Here is a 25,582-nt window from a genome sequence, read left to right on the forward strand (position 1 = left end):
TTCACACAGTCTGAAATATCAAAATGTCACCTTGCAGTACCTTGTTTCTTTAAGATTTATTATTTTTCACTTTTTCCTCTCTTCTATGCTTTTTGTATAGCATTTCAAAAAATCCTTTTGTAATTAGGTTCATGTGCTAGAATTCCCATTTGTTCTCCATTTCACCTCAGTGGCTTCCTCCTGCCACACCAGTAAAACCAACCACAGAGGTGAAAGCAATCATCTAAAAAGCACTCAGTGAGGCCAGAAACTTGATCACGTTTCAACCAGGACACATTCATTACAAATGCGGCATAGCTCTTCATTAATGAGCTGGAAAATGGCAAGTAATCAAATCTCTCCAATGTATGGAAAGAAGAGCTAAGGTAGGACTTATTAGCTGAGCATGGGGGGTCTGGAAGGGGAGATCAGTGGTGTGAGGCCACAAGGCCACTGTCTCAGATGTCTTATGTTGATCGTCACTACATTAGCACATCATATTTCTCTTTCACAGTGAAAAAGAGCTGCCGTTACATTAGCTGTACGTGCCTCTAGACAAGCAACAACAGCCCCGCTGAATAGCTTTCAGAATTACAACGCCAAGAATCCTTTAAATTTGTCAAGCAGTGCACCAAGCCATTGTTGAATGCATCATTGTGCTTATGCAGAAAATAGCCTTTGTGCGTAGTCTATTGCATGAGGCCGATATTTAGAGCAAGCCAGCCTGCAAATCAATATCCACTGTCACCAAAAGAATGACGCTTCTCTGCTGAATACGCCAAATAGAGCAGGGCCAGATAACAATTTGAGAGTCTTATTGTTACTTTAAGAGGGCTAATCCATTTGAGTGTTGTTAGTTTTTTGTACTCCAAAGGTTCAGAAGCCATTAGCCTTAAGGAGACCTCTTAAACAGAGATGTTGTGCTTGTGTGGTTGAAAGTGTGATTGAAAGTGTTTTAGTGGTAATTTTTGCTATCTTGCGTTAAGAAATTGCACAATGAATCTCTTTGAATTTGTTTCATGATGTGGCTTCTTACAAACCAAGTCTTCAGATGTGATTAAAACAGAAGTATTATTTATTGTATTGCCGTCTGTAACACAAATGCCATCCAAAGTGTCAAAATGCGGCTTTGTTCACAGCACAGATCTGATGCAACTTTGACCAAATTAATTTGCTAATAATGGCAGGAACAATTTGTTTGTTTTTAAGTGTGTTGTCTTAAAGTGTGTCTGGCTTGCATTTCCAGTTGACCGCAAATGTCAAAATCATGAACCGTAGCCTCAAAAATACTTTCTGCCCGGTTGCTACAGTCATTAACTGACTTGCATAAGTTAATTACACTTGTTACGTCCCAGAAATAAAGAGCAATTAGTAGGAGATAAACTAAACTTTTAAGTGTTTTCTTTGACACAAACACTTGAGGCAAAAATGATTGAGGCTTGTTTTGCAACAGTACTCATACACTACGCTATCCTCATCATGAATAATTGAGGGAATTTTTACATGGGGCTTCGTAATCCACTCAAATGAGAAATTAAATATTCCATTTTCTTCGAGAGAATCTCCAGCATATATTTGTTGTGCTGGAAGTAAATTGGTGTGTATATCAGCTCCCAACTGTGGTGTTGTCTATGTAGGTTCAGATAAATCGCAGCAGGAAACCCCATCATCATCATGGAGCTAATATGATTTATGGCATGACGTATGCTGTTATGCCTAATGCATTGTTTGAAGGGGACTATTTCTCACCAAAATGAGAAAAATGCACAGAGAATAAAAATAAGTCTACTCTGCATTTTGAAATTAATCAAGTATGATTAAGCATTTTTTTAGGGATATGAGAAACATCTACTGCAAAGTACAACACATACTGTCAATACTATATACTGCACTGAAACACTGTGTTAGGCGTGACTATTGCAGCCTGCTGCAATAGCTTCTGTAGTGGAGAAAGTTAGTATGCAGAATATGTGAAGACTGATTGTATTCTTATGCAGTGAAGCACATTAAGTAACCATTACCTTCCCCTTAGAACCTATTCATATCCCTGCTTTGATTGTTAAATTCATGTCAGGGTTTTGTTTTTTCACAGAGGTGCAGCCATTCACTCTCAATAAGTTCACATTTTTCCTAAGAGGGCCATGCTGCTATTGGCCTCTAGCTCTTATGGCACTAAACACTGAGGTGCATCATTTGATTGTTTTTTATCAAAGGAATGCAGCATCTACATGATGCACATGGCACAGACTGTATCACAGGAGGGGTGCATGTGAAGTGTGCTGAAGGCAAGTCGCTACACATTTTATTTGTCGCATTGACTTTGTAGCAGGAAAAGATTGCAACATGAAAGCACAATCCCTTTGAGTGATCGTACCAATACAAAGGTGCTCTTAGTTCTGGGCTGTCGATACCGTCGTGCTCGGCTGAAAGATAAGTTCCTCCATGATGGAGCTGCATGTTCCCCGCTGCTCCCCTTCCTGGGCGGTGGGGCTGTTTCAGGACAGGACCGGTGAGTAATGCCGCATGCTGGTTCTCATTGCAGCCGATTACTTATCTATTGATTGAAGCCAGCGTCGTGCAGATGGATGCCTTTGGAGTGTGACAAGCGCTTTAACAACCCCGGAACCTAATGCTCCTTAACGTCACTCTGGGTCCATGTTAAATAATGTCCCATCTCTAAGTCACCGGGATTCACTCACGGTCAGTCCGAGCAACGGGAAAGGGATCCATCTTGATTGGTTGTCTCCAGGCCAAAAGATCTATGGCCGCAATTACATGTAGCCACTACTCGCTGCAGCTGGTGAGATGTAATAAATAGCATTAAGGACTGTGAAAATCCTTTAAATACACTTTCCCCCTTCTCTTCCTGCTTGACAGTTAGAAAGAGCAATGAATTCCCAGCGATCGTTGGAAGCAGCCAGTGAGAAGCAGAACGCTGTTTCTACTGCTTATCACTTTCACTTAAGCTGCTCAGGAGATTCAGTCACACAGACACACACACACACACATAGACGCATACACGCAGGCAGATACACACACAAGCACCCACACACACTAGCATGCGCATACATACGCACGCGCACACACACACACACACACACACACACACATGCAAACAACATAATAATAGAGTGCCAGCTTTTTTTATTGTTCCTACCAGGCAGGGAATAAACCACTGTGCAGTACAGCATCAGGTTCTTTGTGCCGGTTGAAGTCTATGACAGTAAAATATACCTCAAGACGTCTAGTGATTTACTGTATACCTCGGTGATGTACTCCTGCATATGGACTTTATGTATGGTCATAACTGCCATATGTTTTCTTTGATTCCCCTTGTCAGGCTCTGGCACAGGTCCATCACAGCTCACTAACAAGTAGCCTCAGGCCAGCCGGCTCCATAAGGTGTATAATCTCAAAGTGTTAATGGCTGACAGAGCCAAGTTGAATGTTTAAGATGAGGCGGGACTCATCTGTAATGTGAGGCTTTCGGATGCCTTTACATCAGGGTAAAAAGCAACCTGAAAAACACTCCTCCACTCTAAAATGGAGGTAGGCTTTGTTGGCTCAAGCCGTCACTGATGGTTGCACAGTTTGCAGTCACCGACTGAACTTTTACTGAGTTTGTTTTTAAGATGCCGGCTGAATTTGAAATGTGATAATCAAAGGCTGGACAACGCAGAGTCTGTCCTCCTCGGGCTACACGTCCGCTAAGCTGCCTACTGAGTGGTCGGTTGGGGTTGTGGGAAAGAAAGTAGAGTTTTTCTGTGTTGTGTAAGCCAATAAAACATTTTTTGGATAAAAAATATGTATATAATGTAGCTGTAAGTTTTTTTTTTCCGCACTATGCTATACGCAGACACAGACACAGGTAGACAGATGAAAACACACATCGCAACAAAGCAGCCGCTGACATCCTAACATTTCACAAGAGAAATCGGCAAAACACGCATTATCATCTTGGGCGCTTTAACCTCAAAAACATTTCCATACCAAGGGCATCCACACCGAGCACAAGGAGGTTTTCCTGCCTCAATCTTTATCTCTCCCTCTCAGCAGCAACGCTGCCAGACAGCCAGCCTATTCCCAAGTCTGCACTTCTGTCACTGCCGAATGTGTTTTCCCTCCCTAATGTTTATAATTTAATCGCTGACAAAGAAATATTGTGGTTAAGTGGAGATATAACCTGTTGAATTCTGACACATCCTGATTTTCTCTAATTGGAATTCACATGCAACTTAATAGCTTCAGACCAATTATATGTTGTCCTGCAACCGCAGTAGAGAGATTTCTTTACTTATATTGTACTGGACAGATTGCCATTTTATTTGAATAATTGTTGGTGTAGAGAAGAAGATTGTACCTTCTGTTTTTATAATGGTATTTCTAGCTATCATTCTGTTTATTTCTTAATGAAGCAGTCAATTCTGTTTCTATGAAGAAAGGCAAAGAATCTACAGTGTTGTGCATTTACTGAACTGGCTTTGAGCTGTTAGCCCTTTATTAAATCTTCTAATTCAAGTATTATTAATTTTCAAACAATTCTTACAGGGATTCAAAGAAGGGGGATATTTTTAATCAAACATCAAAGAAGCTCATTTTCATAGAGCAACCCTTTGGCGTAGAATTCACAATAGGATTTCCACGTTGGTTCAGGATGTTATTGCTTTCGTGTCTCATTTTTATTTTTGGAAAGATTCCAATTTTCTTTCAAACTGTTTCTTGCACAGTTTTGTCCACTCAAGGGTGCTTTTCATTTGCACTTTACCGAAGCGCAGGAACAAACTCCCTCGGAGAGTGACTTGCCTTCACTTAACCACAAGCCTGAAAATAGCTGGACACCGTGGCCTGTCTATAAAAGAATACAGTGCTAACTGAATATCCTGCTGAACTAGACCATTTGCCATCTCCACTCTCTCATTTACCATAGATTCGCCTTGATGATTTCCTGCCGAAAATCAATGATTCACTCACTTTCAGAATAGCAGCTCCTCTGAGGGTGTTGGCTAGGTTCTCCCAGTGGCAATGATTTCAATCAAGAGGCGTGTGAATTCTTGGGCCTTTCAAAATAGAATGGAACACTGTGTAATAAATTGGACAAATAAGTAATTTCTCTGTAGAAGATGGATTTAAATTGATTTGTGTTGCAACCTCTCAACACACGTACATTCCCAGACACATGCTGTATGCACACAGATGTATACACACACACACACACACACGCACGCACTCACACTCTGCAGGTGCAATCGTTGGCAACATTTTGCCTTTGTGATTGCATTATTTGAGGTGGCTGAGATGCTGAGGCTCTCAGAGAATAAGAGTAAGCACTAGTAGGCAGTGTAATATTAAAGGCTATTCTCACATATAGACATTTAACTTAACTATTTTGACCTTTACCAACTGCAGACCTGCATCTGCAATACTTGCAGCTTCAGAGCAAGAGAGAAATGAAGGGAGAGAGAGAGCAATAGCAGGAGAATCTCCACTAATAACCCTCTGGGACTGTAGAAGGTGGGCCGTGTAACGGCTATTGTGAAACTGCCAGTGTTGGAATGGTTTACTGTAAAGGTGCATTGTTTTGCTAAAAAAATATTCATCCCAATGGCACATTAATTTCCATCTAAACAGATCCCAGTTTAATTAAACAAGCAGATGAGGGAAAGATGATGCAGCAGATGATGTCTGACATCACATGAACAGCTCATTATAATAACCTCTTAAAAGACAATAATAAAAGATATTGCCAACAGTTTGATATGTAGCTCCTTTACCCTTCTTGTATTGATGAGTTAATACCTCAGACTGGTTTTTGGCATGTTGATCTATTTGTTACACTTTGGTATGCATTTTGTCCTGACTCAGCATTGCCATAGGCCTACATAGTATATTACACTATGCCGTAGACACCTTAAAACCCATTTAGCAGTCATAAAAAATGCCAATATGATCCATATATCAAAAACAGTGGTGTTGTTCTTAAATTCTGTGGTCTGACTTGTTTGTCTAAAGGCTGTTGAGCACCAACTTCTCGTTCTTACAAGTCATTTGACGGCTAAATGATGCCATGTAATAATGCTTTAATCCAAGCCTTTACAATCACTACAAAGTGCTGTCTGTTTTAATCCCATATTACATTGAAATAAGGAGGGCTAATCTTCAATCGTAACGAACAGCATGTCCTGTATGTGTCTCTGCTATACAGTAGCTAAAGCCCGGGAGTGTCTCGACTGGACTGTTGCTTTCCCTCCCTGCTGAGATGGCAGAAAGCTTACGATATGAGCACCAAGGTCCTTTGGATTTGGACAAGGATTAGCATTGCAAGTGGCCTTAAATGTAAAACACACATCCTATAAGAACCAAAAGGAACTCTATGTCATGCTGTGTTATAGTTAAATTGGGAGCTGTCCGTGATTCCAATTTCTGCCAATTAGGTCATGCAGTCTTAACAGTAGATCTCCTCGGCTGTGCAGAAATCATGTTGCAGGCCTGGGTTTTTTATTAATGGAAGGCTTGCTGCTCCTAGCCAGGTGGAAGCGGAGCAGTAATAAATGTGGTCCAATATATCATCCACTGCACATTACAGGGGAGCTGGGGGTGATTATTCATGCCGGCAGGGGCACGTACAGACCTTTCAGGGGTTCATGGGCTCAAACTTTGAAAAGGGCGTCTCCCTCATCTTTCTCAACAGGGTTGCTAGAGTCTCCCCGTGTCTTTGATTTTGTTGGCTCAAGTCATCTCTTGATGACAGTGGCGATATTCACAAGATCAGCCTGAATATTGGGAAATGCGCCCACTGTTTCAGCTGATTACTTGATGAGTCTGGATTGGTTTTCACATGTATTTATCAAGGTCCTTTGTTTGTTTTCATGTACTTACTGTAATCATCATTGAATTCTTTAACCTTAATCATCATTGTTAAACACTGCAGCATGCAATTTGTAGTGTTTACGTCGCATTGTTAACTCTTTGGACCGCGATCATACGGACCATTTTATTAAGCTTCACTGAATCTTAAATCCTAGAATTAGCTTCTCAGAGACGGGTGTAATCAAGACTGCAATTACTTGCAATGATTCAACTTTTTCCCCATCAGCCAGCTTCTTGGACTCAATTAAAGCAGGCACTTCTACAGTCATTTACTTAGGGGCTGGGAAATGATGGTATTGTGAGCAGCAGGACGCAGGGTGAAGGTAGATGGGGCGTGTGTTTGGAGCAGCCTGTGTTTACTGTCTGTTTGTGGCTATCAGGGCACACACAGAGACAGATGAGGCACAACAGCTGGCTCTAATGCGTGTTGGGTAGGATCAGCTCGGCCCAGTCACAGCACATCAATAGACCCATACGTTAGCTGACAGAGAGAGCACTAAACTGCGCTCGTCTAGCAGGTGTCATGGGCCCAGCCCCTGTCCAGGTGATGGAAAAATAGGCAATCTGTCTTTCTAGCGGGGTGGGGGGTGGGGTTGTTGGGGTGCCACTGGACATCAGAGCCCTGATCCTTCAACAGCAAAGAACAAAAGGGCTATTTTACACAATGACAAACATTCATAACCTCAACCAGCAGCACTTCCCTGAAATAGCTACAGGGACTGGACAGGTGGTGGCTGTGTTGATTTAAGTGTGTCTAGCCTCGGCGCTGGATGCAACGTGTCACTTATGACCGCTCCTCCTGGCACAAAGCTACATAGCTGCTTTGTTTGCTGCAATTTGTGTACAAACACTTCTCTTACCCAAGCCTGCCTCTCTTTTACTGGTATATTTTGTCTCATTTTATGTCACCATTTAGGTTTAGAAAACCCATTTTACGTTACCCTGCAGATGACCTTGTATTATTATGTTTGGACCATTATGTGTTAGCTTCGCAGTTCCTCTTGCTGTACAGTATGACAGGGTATAATTTGAATAAAACAAAATGAACAGGAACATAATCTGTACTTGTGTATATATTAGTGAGCGTCTTGGTATCTGTCTTTGGAAAGCTACATAATGCTGACAAATACAAGTCTTGCTGTTTTCACTCTTGTAAAAAAAAAAAAAAATAGGAGAAAAAAATGAGAGGACATGATTAAAATTCACTTCGGCTTTCATGAAATTGACATTTTACAGATGATTCTGTCCTCCAAAATGCAAATATTTTCTACGTAACAGGCTCAAGATAGCTACTAACTTCAATAATATTTTCAGTAGTGACTTTTACTTTCAACCTAGCAATCATTTCATAATTTCAACTGTTTTACTGGCACAGTTGGAGAGTAGATCTTATACCCTTGCCATTTTAGCCTGAAAATTCAGAAATGGTTTTAGAGAGGATAACAACCACAGAACATTTTTTACCGATGTGGGTATAATTGCCATCCCAAAACAGCAAAGTATGTAATAGATAACACAGTATATTTTTATACTGGTGGTGTGGTTTAAACAAAAAAAAAAAAGCCTCCCATGCTAAAACTGAGGAAGAAGACACAATCATGGTTTTAATCTGCTGAAACACACTGACAGATGCTTCAAAAATTCAGTGATTGATACAGAAGCTCTTGTGGAATTTGTGAAAATAACATTCAACATGAAAGTGATGCCGTCTGAAATGTCTTTATTGTGCTCTTTGTTGTAGCACCACTATGGTTTGCTCATACTGTATTTGGCCATAGAGGAGGCCATTATTTTATTTTATTTTTTTTTTTTATTTTAAGTCGGAAATTAGTTCAGTAAAAACCATGTCAGATTTAGAATCGCTTTACTCACTATGTGCAATAAATGTACAGGAATTTGTCTTGGTGACATTGGTGCAGAGACAGCTTCACAGCTTGCAGAGACTCACAGTGCGTTCTGACACACATGGTACAAGGACAACTGAACTTCAAGTACAGTGGACAAAACAAATCACTCAACATGTATTCGTACACGCCATTTTCCAGTTGGCTGTGGAAAGGCACATAACCCCACGCTGCATGTAGGAGAGCAGCACTTTAAGTTTTGATTAGTATTCGCTACAGTGGTGCTTATGCAAAACCCAGCTAATTTATTTGAATGATGGGGTGTAACTTGTCTCTGCTCCCTTCCCCCACTGTCTTAAATCCTGTCTTCATTGTACACACTGAAAATGAAAGGCAGTGGTCCGCCCACATGTTCTGTAATGCGTGGTGAGGCGGTACCTGCAAGCCAAACCATGTGCTGCTCTGTAGGAGGAAGTGGCCCATTACTTAGACTGAGGAACTGAAGAGGTCTCTTAAAGGGAAAGAAGGCAGAGAGTGTCATACTTACCCGCTGTAAGTGGCAGCCGATGGAGATTCTAGTGGGATTGAACATTTCATCTGTTTGCCATTTCCCCTTTTTATGATCCTGAGTTATCATTGAAACACACTTCGCCAGTTGGTTCCTCAGCACAGAGCCTGTCAGGGTCGTGACCCTGCCTTGCATTTCAAAGTAGTTTCCAAAGTAGCCTTGAATACCACTCAATTATCCAAATGACATTCAAATGCCCTCAGACTGACCCTTTAGTTTGAGACTCCCATTTTCATGATCGTTCTGCAGCTAAGTAAGAAAAGCCAGCAAATTGCAACCAGTCTCTCTGGCTCTCTTATATTGCGTACAAGTAAGAACAAAGTGATGGTGACTCAATTTTTCAAAAGCTTTGTTATTAATTTAGATAATCATCTCTCTGCCAAGCACGTCCCACTATTCCTCACACAGCTAGATGGATTTGGAGACGACCCTGGTGAGTCGTCCTCTGTCTCCGCCTGCTTGCTACCCGTGTCTCCATTGGACCCATATCTTGAATTCTATGGGCATATTTTTCATGGGCAAAGTGCCTCCTTTCAAATATTTATTGCGAGTGACCTAATGTTTTGCTATTGTTCTTGTACGTTATTGGGCTGAATGTGAAAGCCATTTCCATCTCTGTAATGTAGAGCCTGGGCATCAAGGCTCTTTGATGAAGTTGGGAAGGCAGGGAAAGGGAAAACTCAGAACCACCATTGTTCTCATTGTTGGGGGGATTCAGGAGAAAGGACCGCTGTGCTCAACATGGATAACAAAGCAAAAATGCTGCAGTTGCTCTCATAGTGTTTTTCAGTGGTCTCAGTACATGAACGACTTATTGAAAGGCATGAATTACTATGGGAAGATCTCAAGGACAGCCGCATGGCAAGAATATCTGCATTGTGCATGAGGTCCTAACCCTCTTACCTCCGTAGATATGAGTGGAAATAAAAAATGAAGCTGACCATTGATGATGGTAAATTCAATTTCGCTCTGTATTGGTTGAGCCTGCCTCAACTTGGCTGTATTGGTTGTATTCAGAGTGTTTCAGCGACTTGTAAACAGTGTATTCTGCACTTTCAATGCGTTCTGGGTGTGCACCGATGTGGGCGCACGGTGAACTCTTAATCGGCCTTAGAAAAAAAGGCACATTCATGGCGATCTGTGAGGTAGATGTGAGGCCTCTATCGACCGCAGAAGAATGGCACAGACTGCGATGCAGATGTGATAACTGAGGGAGGCATCGCAGAAGCAGTATCACTGTGTGCTATTTTTGCATTTTGTCCATTTCTACTTAATAAAACTGGAAATATAAATATAATATAATATATAATGACACCCTACCATTTCTAGCACATTGATGCTGGAGAAAATTTTGCCCAGTAAATGGTTTTCAGTTTCAGTATGATGGAAATAAGCCGGCTGTATTACTTCGGCAGGGTGGATTTTTCAGACAATGCAAATGTCATTTTAGTTTACTACAGAACCGGAAAAAAAAAATGTCAGTTTTAATTAACTTGAGTAGTCTCATGAGAAGTAGACTGATTAAGAAGTGTGGAGAAAAAATGCAGCAATACTCTATTGTACATCAATACTGTCCCTTTTTAGATGTCCAATACTCACAGTGCAACTAATACACTAAACAACAGCAGTATTTATTAATAAGGGAATTCTCATGACTCGTGCTTTGTCATGCAGTTTCACTGTACTGCCAAAATGCCCTAAACGCTACGCTAAAACATCTCTATCTGTGTGATAAAAAAAAAAAAGAAAGAATTAAGATGAACTTGTTCCACAGGAAGGGAGGGCGGGAGAGAGGGAGGGGAAAGCAGAGAGATTGACAGAGACAGAGAGCGTGGAGGAGAAAACAGGGAGGGGGAGAGATAAAGACAAAAATTCCCAACACCTTCTGCGCACAGAGAGCGGCTCCCTTGTTATCAGACAGCGCATGTCTTCAGCCCCAATTTGCGGTGAGGTGTTATTAGCGGCGTGGCTGTGCTGTCCCACCTCATCTCATCATCTGTCAGAAGATCATCAGTTCCTATAAAGTAGCCTAGGAGGAGGATCCCTGTGTGCTCCTTACTCTGCCAGCTAACGGCTCAGACAGACTCAGCCTCTTTTCTCCTATTCAAGTCCCCAGGCACCAGGAGCATATGTCTAACTGTGACTGACTACTGTAGAAACAATCGCTCCTCCTCCTAATCATAATTCCTCATCTTCCTTAATTTCCCTCAAGATTTGTTGTTTTAAATCGTGATTTTTAAACCCGCTGACACGGTATTCATCAGATGTTTTGGGAGAGTCATTCTAAACACACTAATTTATTTCAGTGTCTCTTACAGAATGCAGATGAGGTCAAGGGAAACAATGTACTTTTTCTTAAGTGTTAGGAAGCCGTTTTATTTTTCCATCACTCACAGGTCTGGAGAATTACTTTGTGTAGGCATCAGTAGTCAGAGCCTAAAGTAGCCTAAAGGCTAGAATTATCTGTAATCTGCAGGGTTAAAGCAGAACGAGCACTGTGCTCAAGCGTCTTACCTTCCCTTTCTAACAATTATGCATTCAAAGCTTTTCACACCATACATTACCATACATTACCCCACCCCTTCCCACACACACACACCCACACACACACACACACACACTCCCATGTCATCATGAAGTCTGATATGAACGTGGGTAGGAACATTAGTTCATTGACTAGCTGGCCATCAGGGGAGCTTTTTAATTCCAGTCTCCATACTGTTAAAACCATAGAAAGAGGAGACTGTCAGAAAGGAACAAGTGGCAAGATTAACTCCAATTTAGAAAGGGTCCATTGTACATGTTTTGTTTTTGTTTGGATCTGTTAGTGAACAGTTGGTCTTCTTGTTTTCCTTTCGCCCATTTTTTTGTTCAAATTATGGGCAATTTCTCTCATTTTATCCTCATTAAAGTTGACAGCGCCATGTACATTTGTCTGCATTATTATTCAGTTATCAGTGTATCATTAGAGCTGTGCAGTCTCTCTGACCAGCCTTGTTTTCTTGGGGTACAATTTAATTGTTATCATTCTTAATGCACATGACGTGGTGAGGAGTCATTAAAGATTGCCAGAGTGACTACCAATGGACAGATAAAGGCCATATTTCATTCAAGTAACATGAGCCCGTCTCAAAGTGGATGATATTTATTGAACTAGGAAGGCTAAACTGTGAAACTAGCTGCCATCACTGGGATTTTGGCTGGACATTATCAGGATGAACATGGTTGTTTGTCATTAGCTGGTGTGAATGTTTCATGTACTGTCACATACTGAGAGCTTTGTTTTATTCACACTGTCCCGTTTTCATAATGCAACAAAGATAGTGCTGGGTGTAGAGTTTATTTACTCCCTTAAATGGACTAAGCCAGCCTTAAACTCGTTTTTTGGGGTAGATTAATCCGAAAGGGAGGAGGTGTTTTTTAGTAATAAGAGATGTGCTCCTCCGAAACCGATTTGTATTCATGCATTGCTAAATCGGAGAGGCCAGAGTCTGTGCTTTTGGTTCTGATGTCAGGAGGACTGGAGGGACGTAAAAATAAATAAATAAATAAATAAAAATGGAGAGAATAATCAGAAAGCTGTTCAGGTTGAAATGAGTTTCCTCCACTGCTCGCCGCCTCTGCCGTCAACTGATACCCTAAACACACGTAGAGTTCAGATATGCTTTGGTTTGCTTTGGAGGGAAAATCATATCAGATAACCGGCACTGTCTTTCATTTCTAGACAGGTTCACTCTTATCTGCATAATCCCTGGTTATATTTCTCTTTCAGGTCCGTAGCCTCTGAATCCGAGTCTTTGCCACTTGTGAACATGTGACATTTGTGTTAAAAGCATTTGTCTTTTGATAATGCTGCTGTCACACTTTAGCAGACTTCACAGGGAAAGCACACTTTTAACCGATGAGTCTACATTTCTTCAGGTTTCTGCCACATCAGTGCGAATACTAACGGGTTGCAGAGTCTTTGTCTGGCATTTAATATTATTCTTTTTAGAATATTGAAGATGTGGAAAAGGAATAACGTTAGAGATTGCTTTCCATATGTGTCATGGCTCATTCATGAGCAAACAAATTAAAAACCAGTTAAAAACATAGCATGACTGCTTCATCAAATTCTCATTACGCGTTTATACCCACACTGCTGCAAAATTTGATTTCTTGACTTACAGCACGTCTCTCCTTATCTTTAGGGTATACAGTGTGTGAGCCCAGTGGCATAGAGTGTCACTGCTACAGTAAATGCTGTTGGCTTGTTAAATTGGAAACTCAGAGCTGGCATTGTGTTGGAGTAATTAGAGTTGAACAGGTGCCGCTTTATCTCAGCCTTGTTATGTATCATATCTGTGTGTTGTGTTCTAATTCTCTGTCTGATGCTGAGGAGCCGCCATGCTCTGTCACACTAATTAGATAGTGCAAGTCATCCTCTACCATTTTCTACCCGGATCTTTACCGGGAGGAGGGTTAGGGATGAGGAGGAGGAGGAGGAGGAGAAGGAGAAAGGAGAGGCAGGTTGAGGTGGTTGACAAGTGTCGCAGTGGGCCCCACATTTACAGCGTTTGGTGTCAAAAGCCTTTGGAAAAGACTGAATAACATTAAGGATCTTCTGCCGACATCAGCACTTATACTCTCCCTTGGCTGGTTTGTCATTCTGCGAAACTGTTTTTATTTATTTATTTATTTATTTTGCTGGATGGTCCCAGAAGCGGTGGTTTACACGCTGTGAGGAGCGGTGGCAGATCACGTGCTTCAAGGACAACTGAAAAAGACCACAGTTTGTAGAAACGTAAAGCTCTGAAAGTAACACTCTTTGTAATAAGATAAATGGGATATTGAGCAAAATTCATTACAGTTGTGAATTGAAATTTGTACAGTATTTTGTTTTTTCTAGTATGGGATACAATATAGAATATCTGTGATACTGGCATTCCATTATTTCTGGTTTATGGGTTTCGATCAAAAGATGTCGAGGCAGTTTTCTTCTCCGAGCTAAGTTCAAATTGCTCCATAGTTGTAAAATGCACTGTGTGAAACCTCTCATTTTAGCTGTGGGCATATCCGGTAATTAGATAAAGGATTAACTTGGTAATCTAAATTGTCTCTTGTCTTTTCCTTCCTCCTTCCTCCCATTATTTCCTAACATCCATTTCAAAGATTTAAGACTGCCTCCTTTCTCCCTCTGTCTCCCTCTCTCTGCTCTTTCCATGCCTGCACCGAGTTCGGTAATCAACTCGCTTTTGGATAACCTCGTTTCCGGCTAAGCGTACGGGGACGACAAATCCATGAGTATGTGCGTGCCTTGGATGGCAAAGACTGTGACTGCGTCTGCCCCTCCTGACAGCTCAGGATGTCTTCAGTTCCTTTGAGGATTGCATGTAGTTATTAAGTCAAAATGTGTTGAAATCTCCCTGGCTCTTTAGATAGCATCATGCACTTAACCACCAAACAGGTAAAGCTTTGAAGCTGAGGCATTTACATCCAGAGTTTTGCTACAGCAAGACATTTTAAATCTCCATATAAAATGAACGAACGAAATCTATTAAGCGTTTCTTGTGTCTGCACAAGATTTACAGGACAGAAAAAAAAATAGGTTTTTACGGTGCTTTGTGCTTAGTGAATTTCTCAGTATATGTTGTAGTCTCTCATACATTTTTAGAGACTTCTGAAGAGGGATCGTTGTGACTTCTTCTGCTGAGTGCTGTTGCAAGGTTCTAGTGACACTGCACACTTATGTTACCGATGATCAAACGGCTACACTAAGCTTCATGAAAGCAGAGATGTCTAGCAAGTGTCTGTCTGTCTGTCAAATGAAAGATTTTTCTTTTTTTGCGCAGAATGCTGTCTTGAATAACAGAAATAATTCATTGACATAAGCGTCCACAGAGGGACACATTTCTAACTAATAATGTAACTTGATCTTTGCCATGCTCATTTCCAGTTGAAAATAAGCTCTTCATCTGCTGAGGAGATGCTACAGAATATAAGACCACGATCAAAGGGGTTTTTTTTTAACCATAAAGCAGCTAAATGCTCACATGCTTAATTTGCAATTCCATAAAATGTCACATTAAAGAGGACAGCATATATGTAACTAGAGTAAAACACCCAAGTGTAAAGACACTAAGTTATGCAGTGCTGACTACACAGTTTATTGGAGACCCAGTGATTAAACCACTGATATATAGAAATGATTGTTTGAAAGTCTGATAGTCATCCACCATAAGAGCCATGAAACTGGATTGTCCATGGAGACATCTGGAGATGAATCGGGACAGAGCATCAGCTGTCGTACTTGTGTCATGAATATGGATATTTCTTTCAATCTGGAGAGTCCCAGGTCCGTACAATGTTAATAAAACGTCTAAGAATAGGAATACAGATTTGGAATCGCAGCTCAGGCCGCATGACCATTTAAATTGGAGAGATAAACCCGCCTCATGTAAGTCCCGTTACCATGTGATGCATACAAATCCAGACTCTCTGCTGTCGATCTTGTTAAACATCACACTCATGCTCATGCACTCGCACGTTCACATTTGCATAGGACAAACACATACATGAGCACACACATACGCCGAAGCTACGCTCATGCAAAGTGCAACACAACAAACATACGCGCACACACGGCTTCTTAAAATGGCAGTCCTTTTTACGTTGACAGAAAGCTCACAGGCTCTCACAGATGTCTTGAAAAGCGGAGCGAAGCGAAGGTGTCGGGGAGTGTCGGCGCTGGTGGCAGAGGTAGACGGCTTCTGACACAGAGTTGTTTCCCTGCTTGGACCCCCCTGCTGAGGTGTAGCTTCAGTGAGATGACAGACAGAGCAAATAAAAAAGGACAAAATGAATTGAGCAGATGTGCAAGCTCCTGCTCAAAGGTGGAAGGCTCCTTGTTAGCGTTGCTGTGGCACCATAGTCATACAAGCAACAGCTAAAACTTTTTTTCTCTCACTGAAAAGTGCAGTCATAAAGACACACTGTATATAACTCATAAAACAGTATTCATTTATTCAAAGTTCTGTCTGTATGAATAGGGATGATTAGTGTTACCAATTTTTGATGATAATTCCCAAAGTTGGACGATGTGACCCAAGCCTCAGCAGTGCATCTAATATTCTCATCACACAACACACACTACACAGCATGTTATTAGTATCCGGAATTAACATATGCACACAGATGTACAGCCCTGCATCAGCGTACATGCTTAGCAGCCAATTTTCTATTCATTTAAGCGGAAGAAGATCGTAATAATGTCACACTTGGCATGTGTGTTTGAGAGTGATTTACATATTCACCCCCCCATCCGCCCAATCCCCTCCTCTCCTTCTGTCCTCCACTCCCTGGTCCCTCTTTGCATTCCCTCTGCATCTCTCCACCACCCAGAGGTGATGCACAAGTGTGATGAAGTTTGGTTTGCCGTGAGTGCATTCACCCCTACATGTTCTTTCATGTTTTTCAACGGTTTGTTCAGTGAAGTAGCGCTCATTTTCCTGCCAGTGATTGATCATTTTCAAGGCCAACATTAATGACTGGGAATATTGCAAAGCTATCGGAAATAGTTGATTCTGAGGACTTTGTGCGTGTGTGTGTGTGTGTGTGTGTGAGCATTCTTGTGCAAAGTAGCGTTTGTTTAAATGCATCATTCTGTGCGTCTATGTGTCCCATTTGTGTGCAGCTTTGTCATTTTGCATGCAGGTTTTCTATGTTTTGTGCATTTTTTTTAGATGGTTGTGTGTGCTTTTGATCTGCATGTGTGTGTGTGCACAGCCGTGTACATGTGAGCTTGTGCGTGCGTGTGTGTGTGTGTGTGTGTGTGTGTGTTTGAGAGAGAACACGAGTGTGGCTGAAGGAGTGCTTGTTGAAGCATGGTTGTCTCATTGGAAGATTTATTCTGAAACCCAGACATGTGGAGGAGTAAATATTTGTCATCTGGGGACAAACATACATCAGTCAACCACGCTCCAGATTATATATTATGGTAGATAGAGCTTTTTTCTTCCCCACCCCGTTTCTGCTCATGCATTTTTCCGTATTTGATCATTCCCCATGTTAATGTTGTCGGAGGCTTATCGATATTGGTTATTACACGAACGATGCTCTTGTTCCCAGAACGCGCTCCAAATAAAAACAGCAACCAACAAAACGGTTGTGACGAATTTGATCTCTGGTTTTGTTGTTTACGACAGCTAAACATGAAATGGTTTAATATTCTGGATAGTAATTTTAATTGAATTAATTTCAGAGGACATTGTAAGGCACTGATGGTGTCGTAAAACACTTGTTATAGCTGTCGTTCATCACTGTGATGTAAATTATGCCCAGTGATTGCTCAATGATGCTTTCCTTCGGGGACATGACGCTGATAAAAAAAAAAGAAAAAAAAAAGAAAATGTAATTGGCTCCAAAGGGCACGCGATATGTTGGGGCCATGAGGGAGAAACACAAGAGGGTTATTTTCTCTCCAGCTAGGGTTTTTCTCCCAGTTGACATCCTCATACTGTGTCGCGTTTAGCAATTCTGTTCTCAAATTTCAAGCTGCATTGCAAATTTTGTGGCATGATATTAAAGTGACTGATTATACACAGTCAAATTAAAAAAAAATGAATGAGTATTTTGAAGTCACCGCAGGTCTATATACAGTATCTGTTGAACAGTGACACCAGCAGAGAAGTTACTACATATGAAGGAGTTTCAGTCATTCCAGAATGAGATATCGAACCATTTGGGGAGGAAAAAAAGGTACCTGCTCTTAGAAAATGATAGGTGACATAAAAGTGAAAATCATTATGGATTGCTATCGAAGTTATAAGGTAACAAAATACCTTTACTTGCAAAGTTTTAACATTTTTGAGAATGTAATCGTACCTGCTTTTAAAAGGCAATGGTTTTATTTGAAAAGGTATATATATATATAGGGATTATAGGGATAAAACTTTTCATGTGCGTTTAACACTGCACCATATGGACTTTATCGCATCCTCTTGTGGCCATGGTTAGTCCCTGACTTGAGGTTCACGTAGTCAGCTGGACAGATGAGACATGGGGTCTGCGTGCTGCAGTAAATTTTCCCTGGACATCATGGCTCAGCACGCTGACAGCTGGTGCACCCTTGCGTCTGTGTGTGTGTGTGTGTGTGTGTGTGTGTGTGTGTGCACGTGTGTGTGTGCTTGAGGTCACTCTGATCTTCTCTCTAGAGAATAGCAGCTGCAGACAAATATCAGGTCACCACCCGATAAGTCTGTTTTGGAAAGTACAGATTCAAAGTACATTCTAAATTATTATATATCCCTCTGTGAAAATGTTTGAAACTATGCAGGAAGACATAGAGTTCTCTAATGGTTATTGAGCCTAACTGACACATACAGTGTACTATACCAATTAAGTGATCTTCATTGGGCCCGTGATTAACCTGGGAAACATACAGCGCCCTGTGTTTGTTGTGCCTCCGTGTACAAAACGATCTGGCAACGTGCTCAGATGCATCTGACAATTAATCACGGCCTTAGCCAATCGCATTCTGTGGATTCTAATGCAGTGCCCATAGTGCTACTCTATGTCTATTTGATTTGTGCACTGACCCGCAAGGAGTCTGTTAAGTGGCTCTGTGTGTGTGTGTGTCTGTGTGTGTGTGTGTGTGTGTGTGTGTGCACGTTGACTTTGTTTGAAGTACATTGTGTGTCGTGACAATAATCTAAGCCAATTTACTACGCATCAGCCCTCCATTATGGGCTTGATATAAAGCAGTTCGTGACTGGAATACCCCCCCATAAAATGATAATTTACTTCTCTAAAGAAATTACGTGTTTAACCTCATTAACCTAAAGTGCATGTACTAAAACAGAAAACTAACCCCCACCCCCTTGTGACACACAAGCACACACACACACACACACACACAAACACAAATGGGCAACATCATCAAAAGTTGAGGGTTCACGCTGAGTGTGACCTCTGCAAATGAGAAGGCAGTGGTGAGTTAACAACATCAGGAGTTCATCAAGCGGTTCTCATGGCATGTCACTGTCTCAGATGGCTTTGGTTTTCACTCTCTGTCCCAACATCATCTGTCCTCTGAGATGATTAACCTGACAGGTGTGAGGTGAGTCCAGCCCAGTGTTTTAGTGAGCTGTCGTCTTCAGTCTGCAGGGAGAACAGAGGGTCAGCCTGGCCGGCTAATGGCCACGGTCACAAAGCTGGAAGCCAGCCCATTAGAAGAAGCCGCCGTCATTAGGACCAGCACACTTTCAAACAACCTGACCTGCTGGTCCCAGGCTGTTTATTAGCAAAGTTTTGGCTTTCAGTTAGAGCAATTATACTCACTATTCATGATGAACTGTGGCCTTTCCTCGACACCATAAGAAGAAGACAAACACACATACACATATAGTAAATAATGGCAGGCAGTTTGTGTTGTCCTGGATAGGGAGCTGCCATATTAATGACATTTTTTTCTCTCTGCAAATACGTGGCAATAAGAAAATGTGCTTGGAAAATGGGAAAAAGGCAAGGTGTCAGCGAGTGATGTATGTCCTTCATTGGACACAGAACATTTAGTTTTCATTAAGAGTTAAACACGTACACGAAACATTAATGGGGTTCAGCGGCAGCAGCAGTGGCGTGCTTCACTGTATCTCATCCTGATAAATTAGCAACTCAGCACACAGGGGTAAAGGAAAAAGAAGAAGAAAGAGAGACATTAATATAATGTGTAGTGGGGGTGGAACTGACAGATAATGTCTTTATCCAAAGATTGGTGTTTATGACGCTGCCTAATATTATCCCTGACCCGGGCATCAGTAAGCTGCAAGGATGAACGAAGGATGAGCGAGGGGGGAGAGGAATAGAGGAGGGAAAGGTCAGCGCAAGTGTTGCTGTTTCATTATGAGAGATGTGGACTCCCATCCTCTCCTGCTGCATGGGGAGTGATGGAGAAGGTTGTTAATGCCCAGTCTGTCAGCCATATTGGATTCAGGGCAGTAAATTAATATTACACTCCTTTAAAGGGGTTTTATTTTGGGATTTACTGGTCTCCCCTGAGAGTCTGTGGTAGAAAGAGGTTATTTCCCACTTTCTACACTGTTCTGTCTCCTCTCTCACTCACAAGGCTAATATGTTTAGCTAGAGAAACGGCGCTCACGGAGAAAGGATGTGTGCACTGCAGGCTCCGTCGTGTCATTCATTGTTTGCGGCGAATATCTTTCAACAACGATAAACCTTTACTGTAAATCATGCCATGCTCCCTTTTTGAAGGACAGCTCCCATTTCGGCACGGTGGAGATGTATTCCTCTTCTTCCCCCACATCTCCTCCGACTTGTGCCTCCTGTGTCATGTAAGATTCTGGGGAAATAAAATGGGATCCGTAGGATGTGATTTTAAGTCGACTGGCTGTCTACCTGTCAGTCACCACCAACCTCCCTCCTCTTCTCCTGTCTTGCTTAATGCGGGTAGAGTTAGAGTCCTGTTTGAGAGCCATATAACACAGTGTGAAGTGGCCTAGTCACTGAAACAGAGGATTTATGGCTGCCAGTCCATCAGCAGTGATGTTAAAGGGCTGTGATTAAGAGCAGGGGTAAAGAGATGGGTTTCACTACCCTTCAAACCCAGCCAGGAGCGCACAAGGCCAAGCTCTGTCACTACCACTACTATATCCCAACGCTCGCATACAGTGTCTCTCGCTCTCTCTGTCTCGGTATCTCTTTCTTTCTCGCTCGCTCTTTCATATGCATATGTGAGTTCCAATTCACGAAGGACACTGAAATTCTACATTAGACGTTTGGTGTCTGCTGTCTCCTCACTCCGCTCCACGCTAGGAAAGTCAGTCATAACAGCGAGTAGGAAGGGTTCAGCTCCAACCCTTCATGAAAGCTTGAAAGCTCGCAGCTTCTCTCTTGTCTTCCCTTCTAAAATCCCTCGCTTCTCTCTCTCCCCAAGGTTCCGAGCACGCTGCCACGGCAACGCTTCCCGCTGCCTTCTCGGACCTGTTACCTCACTTCCTGGTGGAGCCGGAGGATGAGTACATCGTGAAGAACAAGCCGGTGACGCTGACGTGCCGCTCCACCCCGGCCACGCAGATCTACTTCAAGTGCAACGGCGAGTGGGTTCACCAGGACGACCACCTGATTGAGCGGACTGTCGACCCAGCCACAGGTACGTGCAAATTAGCCCCTACTGTCTGTCTTTCACATTTTGCATGCTTCCTTTTTTCTGTGTCCCATCTAGTTTAAATAGTTTACTGTTTCTGTTTCATTTTGGCTTAAGTTAAACTGGCAGGGGCGTAACAAGGGGGACCCCCGTATCCCCATTTTCTTTTTTGTGTTTGTTTTTGTTTGTTTGTTTCATGGGCACCACTTTTGTGATGAGTCATCTTAGCTAACATTATTGTCTCAAGACTTCCGAGCTAACACACACTAAGCGACAAGCGAGAGTGTGCCAAGTCATCATAAGAGAATACTGTCTGACACTTAATTACTTACAGTTTTACTAAAGAATCGTGCTTCTTTCTTGTCACCATGATGTAGCAGCGAGAATGATGGGAAATCAGACAGAGGTGACCTAAAGTGTCGTACATGTTTTGATAAATTACATTTATTCAGTGAAATGTTGCAATACAGTTTGATGATCGAAGCTGTATGTTGATGCAATGATAAAAAAGCATATGATATGCCTATGATACATAGTTTGAGATTGCAAGATAGTACAGACGCTTTGCAAACTACACTCATCAGTAATTCACATCTGAATGCCAGGGGGCCCATTTTATATTTAGAGGGCCTGTGATGGGACCCCCCTCTGTTATGGGCCCCCGGGTGTGATGGTAACTAGACATATGACATATTAGATGTGCGTGTCACTGCTGAGATGAGTAGTCATTTTTTACCTGCTTCTGATTGTTTGATATTAAGGATGTGTGCCATGCGTGACTTTCTTCATGGAGACGTCATATAAAGCGTCTGTGTTTGCAAGTTGAAGCTAAGGTTTGCAATTTGCCAGTGATTACTGCGCTCCATCAAGCTCTTGGCTCATCCTCCAGTCTATTTAGGCTGCCAGTCTCGTAATAAGCACATCGGTTTCAATCTCAGAAATCTCCCCGATCACCTTGGAGACCTGTTTGTTTTTCTCTCTCTTGTGCCGCAATCCCCCGCCTCCGAGATAAACATGTATGACACCGATGTGGTGTGATTCAGAGCTGATCTGCAACTTCAAACAGCCAATTCACAGGCTGACAACTGATTGGGAATAAGCAACATGGAAATGACAGGTTTTCTCAGGAGCAGGAACACACACACACACACACACTCAAATTTGTGCAAATACATACAGACACATAGACATAAACTGACAAGTATAGTAGAAACAAATCAACAGAGATTCTCTGTCTCTCTCTCTCTCTCTGTCTGTCTCTCTCTCTCTCTCTCTCTCTCTCTCTCTCTCTCTCTCTCTCTCTCTCTCTCTATTGGTACACAAAAAGATAGACACACCCACTTTAATCTTAAACATCAATATCTACACACGCACACACGGATGCATAAGCACGCCTTACCTCTTTGTTTTTAGATAAAACATTCACAATGCTAATATTTTATCGGCCTAGTCCACAGGGCTTGAAATTAACAACCTGCCAAATATGGGCAAAAATTGTCTGCTTTGGGTAACTCTTTCATTTCGACTAGCCACTTTGGCGGGTGAGGTCTTCTGATCTAATTTCTGTGTGAACACAAATATTCTCCCATACTGAGGCTTTGATTGATGTGCGCTGTGACGTGTCCTCTCCCGCCTGCTCTTTTTTTAATAGAACAAAATACACGATTTTTAATTCGCTATCCAATTGTCTGGCTCTCCATTCCTCCCCGGTCCGCTGTGTGCGTGACTTTGAAGCGTAGTGAGGCTCAGACAGCAGAGTGTTTTCGGCTTCAGTTCTCTGCGGCACCGGAGCGGTTTCCTTGTAGCTGGAGCGCATAGCAGCAGAGCGAGCGTGGCGAACGTTAGAAAGAAGAGAGCGAAATGTGGCTACATTTCCAGTCTAGTTTGTCCTCTTTGTCACTGTTCTGCTGTGAGCATATCAGCAGGGAGAACTGAACTGAACACACCCTGCTCCTCCCTCTGTAGTTCACCATGTCACAACCTCACTGCCACTCACACACACACACACACACACACACACACACACACACACCATGTTCAGCTGTGTGATATTTGTACAGTTTTGGAGGCTGGAGTCATTTTGGAATCAAGGGTATTGTGAGTAATGCAGTTATGAACAGTTAATATGTACTTTTTATTCTATTTTGGGATGGTAGCAGAATTTCAATCAATTCAGTTACAGACTTAGTATTTGCGGGGTGCTATAAAGGTAATATATGAAAGGAACACATAAGGGAATGGCTAAGGATTCGGATCATTAAGAAGGAATCGGCAAGGAATCAGCATTGATAACATTTGATCAATTCCACAACCCTATTATCTTTCCTGTGTTGCTGTATATTTACTCTATTAAACACAGGCTTGGGTAATATAAAAATGTTGAGTGGATTAATACAAGAAATGTATTGATACAAATGAAATGCATTGGTATTCTCTGCAATCGTTTGATCATATTGATCATATTGAGTTGCTGGTTACTCTGAAACCCAGTGAGCCACATTGGATACTGAGCCAAAAGTTAATTTCAAACCCTGCTGGTCCAGAACACAGAAGCAACATAATTATTTCAGTACTTTTAAGTCCGCAAACTCATGCCTTTCTGTATATGTTACCTGTGGCGCTGGATTTTATGCAACCAGCAAAAGAGTAACATTATAGTAGCCTGCCTAGCTATTTGCCACTGCGGATATGAATTGTGTTTTGTCAATAGCCAGTCAATAGCTAAAGAACACGATGTGCTCCATAAACTGCAGAGTTTATGGGAACATCACATTACCAATGCAACATTGCTCTGCCAACGTTAAATGACGATAGGCCATTTGCCATGTGGTTATGTGCCATTATAGGCAGCATTTATTTGTCTGTGAAACAAATCTGTCCCGCTGGGTGCCACGGACCCCCGCAGCACCGAGGCCTCCATCTTTAGAAACGCTGTGAAGTTCCAAGGCCTCCTCTCAGCGCTCTACATCACTCTGTGGTCCCACTGCCTTTGATGATGAATATGTCATATGTGGGGCTGTGGAGTTATGAAGGACACGTGGATGTCCAGAGGTATGGCTGCTCCAAGGTACCACATCGATCTCTCAAACACTTGTGCTGTTTAATGTCAGCACTGCCCCGAGGAGTTTACTGATGGCTCCCTCTAATCCCCCTTCCTCTGAGAAACATATGAGGCACACCATCCAACTTGGCAAAAAGTGTGTGTGTGTGTGTGTGTGTGTGTGTGTGTGTGTGCACATATAGTACATGCTTGTCAGGCTGTCCTCTCACCCTGGTCGTCACAGTCACAGTGGACTCTAAACTCTTAACTGTTGCCAAGCAACCAGGACTTCTGTCACACCAAATGCTGCCCGATATCAACATCCAGCCTTTAGGAGGGGGAAATCAGGAGTTTGGAGACATACCCAAGTTGACAAAAATTGATTGACAATTTTTACACTGACTAACAGTGAAAAATCACCTGCTCAAAATAGCCCTCGTCTCTCAGAGGAACTTTGACAACATGCCTATCTGAGTTGCAGTGGCCGTCTCTTCCCAAGCTCTGCACTCAGAGCAGACATGCATGTTTTCTCCATGAACAAAGAGAGGGAGGGATGTAAATACCCTAAACCCATGTGACCAGCCAACATGAGTCAAGAGGCTTTGGAGATATCTGCCTCAGTTCCATTGCCTGGCTTGTTCAAACTGACTGGGATTCTCATCAAGGATCCTTGCTCCTTTGTTATGTAAATGAAGAGTCGGGAGCTCTGGATGGCATTAATGCTCTTAATTCCAATAATGAAATAATGGTAATGGCATGCAGAAACATCAGAGCTTGGGAAAACAGAATCACTGCTGGAGATGACTTACACATTTGTTCTGGTGTCCTTGGCTCAAAATGAAAACCTCAGTCTTTGATGGATAAGTGGCCATCAACAATAAAGCACACATAAAATGTTACTATGTGACATGTAAAGAAATGGAGGGCCACTATCTCAAACTATAAATAGAATATATAATAAACTTTTCTACTAAATCTACCAAAAATATTACATTTCTATAAAAATAGACAGTCTATCACTGTGTGAGAGAGAGAGAGAGAGAGTGAGAACATTTCAGGAACTAAGAAAAACAGCCTTGTTTTTAGCTTGGCAAATATGCATTTCTGAGTTTATCTAATTGGTTTTGAAAAGGTTTCATAAACCC

The 25,582-nt window shown here is 42.0% G+C and overlaps 1 protein-coding gene across 1 annotated transcript in view; it reads left to right on the forward strand.

Moving 5' to 3' along the window:
* unc5a (unc-5 netrin receptor A) overlaps nucleotides 1-25,582 on the forward strand; it is a 115,482-nt gene that overhangs the window by 38,046 nt on the left and 51,854 nt on the right. The window contains exon 2 of the mRNA XM_078289067.1: nucleotides 21,188-21,403. Coding sequence (XP_078145193.1) covers nucleotides 21,188-21,403 — 216 coding nt within the window. The remainder of the gene's footprint in view (nucleotides 1-21,187; nucleotides 21,404-25,582) is intronic.

Source organism: Centroberyx gerrardi, chromosome 16 (genome assembly GCF_048128805.1).
Source record: "Centroberyx gerrardi isolate f3 chromosome 16, fCenGer3.hap1.cur.20231027, whole genome shotgun sequence".
In the NCBI taxonomy this organism is placed as follows: Eukaryota; Metazoa; Chordata; class Actinopteri; order Beryciformes; family Berycidae; genus Centroberyx; species Centroberyx gerrardi.